The sequence below is a fragment of the Camarhynchus parvulus genome, chromosome 4 (genome assembly GCF_901933205.1).
Source record: "Camarhynchus parvulus chromosome 4, STF_HiC, whole genome shotgun sequence".
Taxonomy (NCBI): Eukaryota; Metazoa; Chordata; class Aves; order Passeriformes; family Thraupidae; genus Camarhynchus; species Camarhynchus parvulus.
Genome location: NC_044574.1, coordinates 3,092,101 through 3,102,773, shown reverse-complemented (window position 1 = coordinate 3,102,773; position 10,673 = coordinate 3,092,101). Strand labels below are relative to the sequence as shown.

The window sequence follows — 10,673 nt, the reverse complement described above, 5'->3', positions numbered from 1 at the left end:
AATCCTCTGTTAACGTGGGTCCTTTTTCGGGCTTATTTTGCCCAGAAAGAGGTACCTGGACGGTCTGCAACTCTTTGTTTCTATTGTCTTTTATTGTCCTAATTCAAACTGTCCAAATTATTATTACTCTAATTATATTGCTATTTTTATAAGCATTTTATTACTATTAAACTTTTAAACATTTAAAAACAAGTGATTGGCGTTTTTCACACCAGGGAGGCACCAGCCCCACGCTGCTGTGGGCTGGGGCTGTGTGTGGGGTGTGTGGGGGGCTCTGTGTGAGCTGACACCCTCACTGCTGCTGTCCTGAGAGAACTGGGGGATTCTGGAGCTGTGCAGCTCTGCCCTGAGCTCCTGCCCCAGCAGGGCCACCCACAGCCCCTTGGCCAGGGCTGTGTCCTCACAGATTTTCAGTATTTCCAATGATCACGGCTCCACTGCTGCCAGAAATCTTTCTCCTGCCCACTGCAGGCTTTCAGCACTGGCAAATTATTTAAATGTTGCCTTGAGCCTTGCTTAGCACTTGTGTCCCTACCAGGTTTGCTTCCTGTTCCACCTCCTCCTTCAGATGAGGTTTTGTGCCCTGGCAAGGGGTGAAATGCCGTTTTCAGGAGGAAATGCCATTTTTGGGGGCCCCAGGGCTCTGGAGGAGAACCACGCTGGGTAAAGGCACCCCAGGCTCTAAACCTGAGGAAACTCATGGAATCCTTGCCTCGCCTCTGTCACCAGAGGGCAGGAGACCTCTCTGATAAAGCTGCTGCCATGGGGAAAAGTGCTGGAATTGCTGGGGTTTTAAAGAAAAACAACGTTTTTCTGTTGCTTTTAGTGATGCTGACAGAGTTGGGTGGGATTGATTTGAGTAGGGGGTTTTGGACCTGGTGTTTCCTCCCTGGTTATGAGGGAAGGTGGATGGACCTCGGCCTGGGGGCTGCATCCAAATCCTCACTCACAAAATCTGGGATCCAACAGGAATTTTATGCTTTTTGAGTTTATTCCACTCCTTCAGCCACTGGGGAAATCAGGGAATCCCCAGAGAGGCTCCAGCAGGGGATGTGGCTTTTCTGGGCAGGGGAAGGGGAATTGCCTTCCCACCACTGCAGCTGGATTGGAGCCTGCTGGTTCACCCAGGGTGAAGCTTTCCCCTCCCAGCTCCCCATCCCAGCTCTGGATCCATCCCCAAAATCCCCCTGGTTTTCCCAGCTCTGGATCCATCCCCAAAATCCCCCTGCTTCTCCCTCCTTCTCCCAACTACGGATTCATCACCAAAATTCCCCTGGATCTCTCCAATTCTCCCAGATGTGGATCCATCCTAAAATTCCCCTGTTTCTGCCCAATTATTCCACCTGTGGATCCACCGAAAACCTCTCTGATTCTCCCTCCTTCTCCCAGCTGTGGATCCATCCCAAAATCCCCCTGGTTCTCCCAGCTGTGGATCCATCCCAAAATCCCCCTGGTTCTCCCTCCTTCTCCCAGCTACGGATTCATCACCAAAATCCCCCTGGTTCTGCCTCCTTCTCCCAGCTGTAGATCCATCCCAAAATCCCCCTGGTTCTCCCCAATTCTCCAAGCTTTGTATCCATCCCAAAATCCCCCTTTTTCTCCCCAATTCTCCCAGCTGTGGATCCATCCCAAAATCCTCCTTTTTCTCCCCAATTCTCCCAGCTGTGGATCCATCCCAAAATCCCCCTGGTTCTCCCTCCTTCTCCCTTTGGTGGATCCATCCCAAAATCCCCCTGGTTCTCCCCAATTCTCCCAGCTGTGACACAAACAAACCACACAGTCCTGTTTTTAAAACGGGGCCTTTCTCCATTTTATTTTGCCCAATAAAAATCCTTCACAGTCAGGTGGAGAGAGGAGAGCTGGAGATACGTATACATATAGATCTGCATGTCTATTTATATATATACATACCTCTGTACAGATATATTTATATATTTATTCACTGTAGAAAATGGCAAAGGCAGGAGCTCTTCACATCTGGATAACCCAATGGGAACAGACAACAGGCCAGCAGGGAATTGGGAATTGTGGTGGAGTTTTAACAAGAACCTCTGAAACAGATACAACTTTGCTGTACAAAAATCCCAGAATGGTGAGTGTTACCTCTTTTTTCTTTTTATTTTAATTTTTTTTTTTTTGTTCAACCTTTTGTCTTTAAACACACTTAACCAGAGGCAAAGTCAAGACAACAGTGTTTGGAAGTGACCAAGTGGACAGGAGAGACACCCGACTTTATGGAGTTCTTTTTTTAAAATATTTTTAGGTTTTTTTCCCAAGTATATATATATTTATATATATATATAATTTTTAAATTTTTTTTAGAATTTTTTAATAATTTTTTTTAGATTTTTTTATTTTTTTAAAGAATTTTTTTTACCTTTTTCAGATTTTCTTTTTAGATTTTTTTAAGAACTTTTTTTACCTTTTTCAGATTTTTTTGTTTTAGATTTTTTTAAGGGTTTTTTTATTTTTTAATTTTTTTTAGTGTTTTTTTTTTAGATTTTTTAGATTTTTTTAATGCAAAATCTTGTTGAAACGCAGTTCGGAGAACCAGCAACAGTCGACGCAGAGACAGAACAGTAACAGAGTCGAGTTCAGAACACTTCTGGTTTGAATTCACAGTCAGAGAGAGAGAAAGAGAGAGAGGAGAAAAAGAAACAGAGGGAGCCACCGAGGCGTCAGGAAACGAGAGGGAAGAAAAGCACAAGGCTGGGGCTGGAGTGACACTCGGGGGGTGCGGGATGCGTCCCGCAGGAGCTGCTGCAGTGGGACACGGCCAGCAGAGCTCCTGTTATTGCTGGTGAGGTCAGACACCCCCCCGGGGCAGCTTTGGGGGGACAGCTCTGCATCTGCTGGGGAACTGCACTCAGCCACGTCTAAAATGGGTTTGGGGCGAGGGAAAACCTGCCTGGGGTGGTGCCCGGAGCGGCTCCTCTGGGCTCACAGCGATTTCCAGGTCCTGGAGAGTGCAAACGAAGACACCTTGGAGGAGCCCTGGGCTGGGCTCTGCCTGGGAAGGGACTGCATAGACACATCAGCCGGGGGTGCAGCATTGGGTGGTGCTGGGATGCTCCTGCCAGCTCTGCCAGCCCCTGTTCTGCTCCTTTCAGTCATGGGGTCTTCTCCTCCCAGCCTGGCTCTCAGGAGTGTCCCACTGGTTGTCACTGAAGGTGGCTCCCAGGCGGAGAAGATCTGCTGCAGGGACCCAGCGACAGGATGGGTCACACCTGCTGGATCTGGGAAGCTTTGGGCTCTCCAGGCCACCGAGTGGTTGTTTAGAGCCAGACTGGACCTTGCATCCCTTTCCAGAGGAGTTGAGGCTGGGGCTGGAGCTCTGAAGGTATTCACAGGAATGTTGGCTGGCCTGCAGGTGTCAGAGTTGGGAAGAGTCCCTTTGAAATCTCCCTGGAAAATCCTATTGCTTTGGGACAGAAAGCAGAGACTTCCTGCCAGAAAAAAACAGATTTGTGAAAGAGCTGTGGGGACACAGCCTGGTCCAGGCTCCAGAGCTGACACAATTCCCATCATTGGGAGAACCAGGGAGGAGGATTACCCTGAAAATACAGGAACATCCTCTTGGGAAGCCAACATCTGCAAACAGCTGGATGTGATCCCAACCCCTTGGTACACTGCAGGGTCCTGCATGCCCCTAAGGACCTCAGAGACCCCTCAGACCCCTGTTTTTCCAGAGGGTGGAAGGACCAGGGAGCTCCAGAACTGGTGGTGATGATGTGAATCCCCGTGCAGAGATCCCACAGGATTGCAGGCCATGGGAATGTCCTTCAGCAGGAAGCCAGATTGTCCTTGGAGGCAAAGCAGGGCTGATGGAGCTGCCATGGGGATGTCAGAGAGGAGAGGATCAGTGTTCTGGAAAGCTCCTGAGAGCAGGGTTGGGATCACCCATTCCCAGTGGGGGCTGTAGCTCCAGCTTGTCCAGATGTACCTGGGAGAGGCCCTGACTGCTCCAGTGGGATGGGGATGATCTGAAAGGAGGCAGGAGAGCCTGGAGAGCTGGGGCAGAGGAGCAGCAGGCAACACATGAACAGATCTTTAGCCAGGGGTCTTGGTGAGCAGTAAATATAAAGGGGCTTCAAGGCTTAAACTGAATGTTTGGGTTAAATTACTTGGGCTCTCTTCCATCCCAGGGATGGAGTGGAGAAGGCTGAGAATGGCTGGGGAGCAGAGGCACAGTTGAGAGGCATCTGCCCAAGGCCCAGACCCACCTGAACACCCACCTGCAGGAGCACAGATCTCCCAGTGGCCTCCTGCCAGCTCCAGGAGCCTTCCTGGAGCAAAGGTGGGTGGAGATGCCTTCAACAACCCAATCAGGAGAAGTGAAGAACACACTGCCTTCACCTGGGAGTTTGGTTCCATGGTAAGGAGGGTGCTGAGGATGCCCTGGAGTGAACTGTGGAGAGGACACCAAGGGGGCAGCCAGCAGGACCACCAGCTCTCAGGATGCTCATTTTCCTGGACAGTTCCCGCTGAGCCAGAACATTTGAGTGGCCCCTGTAGTGCTGTGTGCTGCAAACCCTAAGGAGACCTATTGCTCTGAAGATGAGAGGCATGAAGTTGCCTGAAGACAAGAAGATGCATGGCTTGGTGTGCATCCTCTCTTCTCCTCAAGAAGAAAGGGAATGACATCCATCCCAACTCCTAGGGACAGCCCCTGGTCCATGTTCTCCACAGGAAATGTGTGGAGCTAACTGGTATAGCTGTGGTGGATACTGGTGTCACCAGCTGGGGACGATCACCTCACCCAGGAACTCCTTTCTATCCTGTCCTATCTCTCACAGAAAAGGCCTTTATGGACCTGCAGACATTCCTAGGTGGGACAGGGGGAAATCATGTCCCCTGCCAGCTCTCATTCCCCTTTTCCAGCCTCAGGTCTCTGCAGGAAAGCCGGGACACAGCCCCAAGCATGGAGCCCAGCGCTCTCCAGAGATCTTTGGTCATGTTGCTCGTGAGCCCACTGCCTTGAGCGAGCTATAAAGTGCCACTGCAAGGGGCAGGAGGGGAGCAGGATGGTTGTTGCCATGGGCAGAGCTCAGGGGGACGCTCTGGGAGCCACTGTCTGTGTGGAGTCTGTGTGTGACACCAGACGGGCACCCTTAACCAGGGGGCTGCTGCAAACCTGGCTCAGGGTGACCGCAAGTGTCAAAGCAGGACAGAGGGACACCAGGCTGAGCTAATCCCAAGTGGATTGCTCTCCTGGGAGGTGCTGGAGCCCAGACTGCCAGTGCAGCCAGGCCCAGGTCGGGGTGCTGAGCGCCCTGTGTGCAGCGCTCGGCCCCGCTCGCCAACAGAGAAGCCACAGAGCCTTCTTGTCTCCTTTTAATCATCAACACACAGAGCTGGGCTCTTATTTACATCCAAATACACTTCTCTCTGTACAACAGTGTTAGAGCAACAATTCCATTCCTCTCTGGAGCGTGGAAACCTGGATGTGAGTGACCACCACCAGTGACAGCAGGACTGGGGCCACCAGCTGCCAGCAGACAGTGGCAGGAGCTAAGTGGGGCTGTGGGAGGCACAACAACGTGCCCCAGCTGTGGTGATCACCCTGGGGGTGAGAGGGGAGTGCTGGAATCAGCCCAGCTGGGTTGCTGGGACAGTGGTAGCAGCCAGCCTTGGAATGGTGGTGGAGTAAAGCAGCCCTGCTCACTGCAGAGTAAGACCTTCCCTGGCACCAGGACAGCCTGCTTAGCCCACATCCTCATGGGTGGAAGCCTCTGGAGCTGACCAGTGTCCTCTGTTGGCCGTGTGGATGTGCCTGGAGCATGACTGGGCTCTGTACATGGGGAGCCCGTGACACCAGAGCTGCTCCAGGACTGCCACCACTGGCCTGGCTCTCCCAAAAATCTTGGATCATGCATGTGTTGGGTATCCCAGATATCCCAGATACCCTTGTGGACCCCATGTGTAGGCAACTGAGCTGAGACCCCCACGGCCACAGCTTGTGGTGGTGGCCAGTGGCAGGTTATAGAGGATTTTGGGGGCAACACTTGGAGAATGACACGAGAGCCAGGATGTCATACTGAATTCCACTAGCCCCAAGGTGCAGGAGACAGCTGGGGGATGGTCAAACCCAAACTCTGGGTGGAATTCCACGGGACAGAAACAATTAATCAGCCCTGCCTGAGCCTCCAAGAGACACACTGCCAGCCTCCTTGGCCATTCCCAGGATATGTCACCCCAAACACCAGCCTGGCACTCCTTGGCTGTCCCAGGGCTAAGACCCCAGAGCCTCAATGAAGCTTTTGATGGGAGATTTCATCAACTTGTGAAAGTGTAAAAGATGTGGAAGGAGCCAGGTGAGCTCCACCTGGGCACAAACAAGAGGAATCCAGGTGTCGTCTCACCATCATTTTTTTGCTCCATCTCTGCTGAGCAAAGGGCTGGCACAGGGGAGAGGACTTGATGGGGAGCAGCACATCCAGTTGTGGGGAGGAATCCTGAAGCACAGGAATCCTTTGTGGCAGTTTGGCTCCCAAAACCATCTGTGTTTTCTGTCACCATAGCAGGGGTGGGGTGGTTTCTGCAGGACAGTTGGGGGATCCTGGGAGAATCCCAAGAGAGGGAAAACCAGCAGCAGAGTGTCTTAGTGGGTGTCTGCAAGGCTTTGTCGTCCAGGGAATGTCCACAGTCGAGGTCTCAGATCTGGATTGAAGCTCTGGATCGATGTGATGCAGTGAGGAAGGTGGAGGGAGGGGGCCTTTCCTCCTCCAAGATGAAGAATCTTCACAAGAGCAGACACCAAACACCTGCTCTGGGAGGGAGGACAATGTGGCCTTGTCTGATGTGAACAGAAAGCTGAGATGCTGCAAGACACCAGATCTCCAACCCTGCCACTGTGGGATGTTTATTCTGTCTGGAAGGCCTGGAGTATGACATGGAGGAAGCTCTAGGATGTGCCTGGCCAGGTGCATGTGGTTGTCTCCCTGGCCACGGCAAAGTCTGCAGCTGTGTGGCACTGGCAGGCAGCTGCACTCCTTCCTTGCTGGGCTGATGTCCAAGAGTGCTGGACATCTTCAGGATTTGCAGTAGGACTGCAAATGACTGACCACTGACTGACCACTGACCCACCAGTGGTCAGACATGACCTAACCTTCCTTTTTATGGCTGGTCCAGGGAAAGGGGTTTAGCCTGAGCTGCCCTGGTGTTTTCCATGAGTTGTCTTCCTCCAGCTCCAAAGACATGGGCGGAAGTGGTGGGAAAAGACAGGAGCTGTCAACTGGGATCTTGAAATGCCCTGGTCTTGGCACTTTTCTATTTTCAATGGCTCCAGGGATCTCAGGCAGCCACCACCAGCTCCTGGCCAGTGGCACTGTCCCGTGACTTGGGTTGGTGGGACTAACTGCAGTCTCCACTCTGCTCAGGCTGGAGCTCATCACAGCAATGTTTGTTCTCAAACTGAAGGTCACACCTGGTCGTGAGCAGGAGAGCTTTGGGGAGACAGAACATGGAAAATGCGCAGCTTCAGGGCTTTTGTTTGGAAGATCTTCAGCCCCTCAATGCCTCCAGGTTCTTCCTTGGTGTGCACATGACATTTAATCTGGCCAAACTTGCCCTGGAGTCACCTCACAGGCATTTCAAGATATCCCAGTGCTAATCCTAACTTTTCTCTTCTAGCTGCTCCTCAGGGCAAAGAGCCAAAACCCCCACTCCTATTGATCCATTGGCCAGCGCAAACTCCACTTTGCAACATTTTTCTTCTCTTTATTGTGACTTGTGGTAAAAAACTGTCCATGACAGGAAGAACCGAGCTCACCTTGCCACCTTTTCAAGCAGAATGCCAGGTTTTGCTGCCTCAGTGAGTGTGCATGTAGGATTTGGTTTATTATTCTGCTAGGGCATAAGCACTTGCGTGATCTTAAGCATTTTCCCCCTCTTATAACTTCTTTCATGCTCAGAGTTAGTAGCTGAGTATTTTCTTGAGCTAGGCCTGGGAGTTGTTCTCTCCATCCCCGGGGTGTGGGATGGCTGTGGGTGCTGTTTGGAATGGCAGGACTGAAGGCTGACTGCTGCAATCCAGCTGTGATGCTGCTGTGCCCCCCCTGCAACTCCTGAGTGAGGCTCGAGTGCTGTTTTTAAGCAGACCCTGGCCCAAGAGAGTGCACCAAGGTGTCACTCGTTTGGGGACAGGGTGGCACAATTGCCCACTTCTGGGGCAGATTGCTAAAGCTTCCGTTTGCATAAACATCCCATGGGTTTGGAGGCTTCCCCAAACCTCGATTCCATTGACTTTGGGAAGTAAGGGGGCTGTTGGGAAGGGAAACTAGCTTGGATTTCCAAGCTTTTTTCTTGCTGTAGCCAGCTTGGGTATAGAGTAAGGGGGCCAAGGCAGAGGTGGGAGGGTGTTTCTGCTCCCAGGGTTGGTCACAGCCTGGGACAGGAGTGGAACTGCAGGAGGAAACCACAAGGAAGGGAAAACGCAGCATATGTTAAGCTCTGCTGAGCCTCCGGAGAGGCTCCTGCTGGGACATCTTTCCTTGTTGGCTTCTGTTACCAGGACAGGCTCATCCTGCTCCTCAAGGATGTCCTAACCTCTTGCAGCCAGGGCAAGAGGGAGTTGTCTGGTAGAGATAGAGATATGTCTGGTTTCACTGAAATCAGTGGCCAAGCTCACACTGACTTCACTAAGACCACCGTCTAGACAGGATACTTGATGCAGAACACTTGAGTTTGCTCATGATCCCAAGAGCTTTGCTCCATTAGCCAATGTGGCTAAAATCGTCCTGGAAGGAAAAAAAAAAAGAAACCAAAAAACAACAAACCTGCCACTTTGAACTGTTTTGCTGCACGTAAATGCTTGGAAAACCAAAGAAACTGAATACAACCCTCCAAAACAACTAACCAAAAAAGGGTGAATTGTAGGAGAGGGGGCGGCAGCCTCTAGTGAAGTAACAGTCAGGGCAGATTACAAAAGAGCCAATTGACCCTCACCAGCTGTACTAGGAAAAAACCCCAGCCGAGATGTGGCATTGTTGATAGAAAACCAACGCACATCCACAGTTATTGTACCTACAGAGCACAGAAGTGGAGAGTGAGGGTGATGGAGCCTGGTGGGAGCACGCTCACACCGCTCCCACGGGAGCGCATTATCCTTCGGAAGATCTCTGGCTTGAGTAGGTAGTACATGCACAGCAATAAAAAATTCTGTCATGTCACCCCGGCCCCCCCTCAGATCTCGGTGGACTCTATCCTCTCGAGCCTGGAGGGAGTCCATGTCTTCTTCTCCTCGGTGTGCGGGGGGCTGGTGGCCTTGGTGTTCATCTCATTGACCTTGTGCTCCAGGAGCTGGTTCTTCTGGTACATCTCCACGTAGTTCAGCTGCAGCTGCTTCTGGTACTTGATGACCTTCTCCTTCTCCTCCTGCCACGTGCGCCGCTCCTCCTCGAAGTCCATCACCTGCTGCTCCCGCTGCTGCCGCTCCAGCTTCAGCTCCGTCTGCAGCCTCTCCACCTCCCTCCTCAGGCTGTTCACGCTGTCCTCGCTCTGCCGCTGCATCTTGGCCTCGTCGCTCGCGCAGGCCAGCGGGTCCCCCCGCAGCTTCTCCCCCAGGTCCCCACCAAAAGACCCCGTAGGTCCCATGCTGGCAAGTGTCCGCTTCAGGCCGGAGACCTCCAGCTCACAGTGGTTCAGTTTTTCCCTTAGCACCTGGACCTCACTCATCTTCCTCTGCAGCTCGCCCTCGCAGATCTCCAGGTTGACGCTCTTGGAGCTGTAGGAGTCCTTCAGGGTGAGGATCTGCTCCTCTTTCTCCCGTAGGAAGTTCTTGCCTTCCTTGAGCTGTGACCGCAGGCCCACGATCTCGTTGAGCTTCTGGGATACGTCAGCTTGGGAGTCCTTCAGCTGCTGCTTGAGCAGGGAGATCTCACCTGCCTTCTGGCACACCTGTGGGGAGAGCACTCGTGAGGCTGGCGGGTGGCAGCGAGGAGCTGCTTGTCCCCTGAACTGCCCATGAAACAACCCTGCTCAAGGACCCGGCCTTCACCATGCCACAGACCCTGCTCAAGGACCCAGCCCTCACCAAGAGGTTGTCCCCACCTCTGTGTTTTTTCCCTCAGGGACCTGATGCTCTTCCCAAAGCTGGAGCTGCCCAAACAGCCAAGCCCTGTGCTGTGGTCCCCACCAGCGATGCTTCGCTCCTGCCTTCATTTTCCTCTCCCACCCACAAACCTGCGGAGCTCCATCCCAAACCTTCTGCTAAACATCTGCAAATGGCACATTTCAGAGCCTAATTAATCCCAGCTTGGTTGACTTTCCATCAGGATTAGCAGAATAAGGTCGTCTGGATTCTAGAGCTACGTTTTGCCTCTGCACTCTTAATAAATTTAAAGTTTCTAGCCTGTGCATGGAAGGATTAAAATTCTTCCCATGATCAAGCTGAAAAAATGGTATGTTAGCACTGGCTATACAAACAGAACTTGATAAAATGTTCTAAAAATAGGAACAGTAGGAAAAAGTTATGTAGGACTCAACAGGGGAACTAGAAAGAGGAATGTGTCTTTCAGCCTTTTAAGAGAGATCTACTTATTAACAACCAAAAAAAGTGTGTTACAATGGAAAACATGAGGTAAACATGGCTCTATCAATGTCATTCTTAGCTCAGTTGCTTTTATATCTTCAATTTTAAAAAAACAAATATCTGAAGACCGGTTTCAAGGTTT

At 51.6% G+C, this 10,673-nt stretch overlaps 1 protein-coding gene across 2 annotated transcripts in view; it reads right to left on the bottom strand.

Annotated features, from left to right (window-relative positions):
- Positions 1–4,712: 4,712 nt before the first annotated feature.
- Positions 4,713–10,673, bottom strand: part of LZTS3 (leucine zipper tumor suppressor family member 3) — a 50,096-nt gene continuing 44,135 nt past the window's right edge. For both annotated transcript variants that reach the window (XM_030948400.1, XM_030948401.1), the window contains exon 4: positions 4,713–9,897. In XM_030948400.1, the coding sequence (XP_030804260.1) occupies positions 9,184–9,897 (714 nt within the window). In that variant the 3' untranslated portion in view covers positions 4,713–9,183. The remainder of the gene's footprint in view (positions 9,898–10,673) is intronic.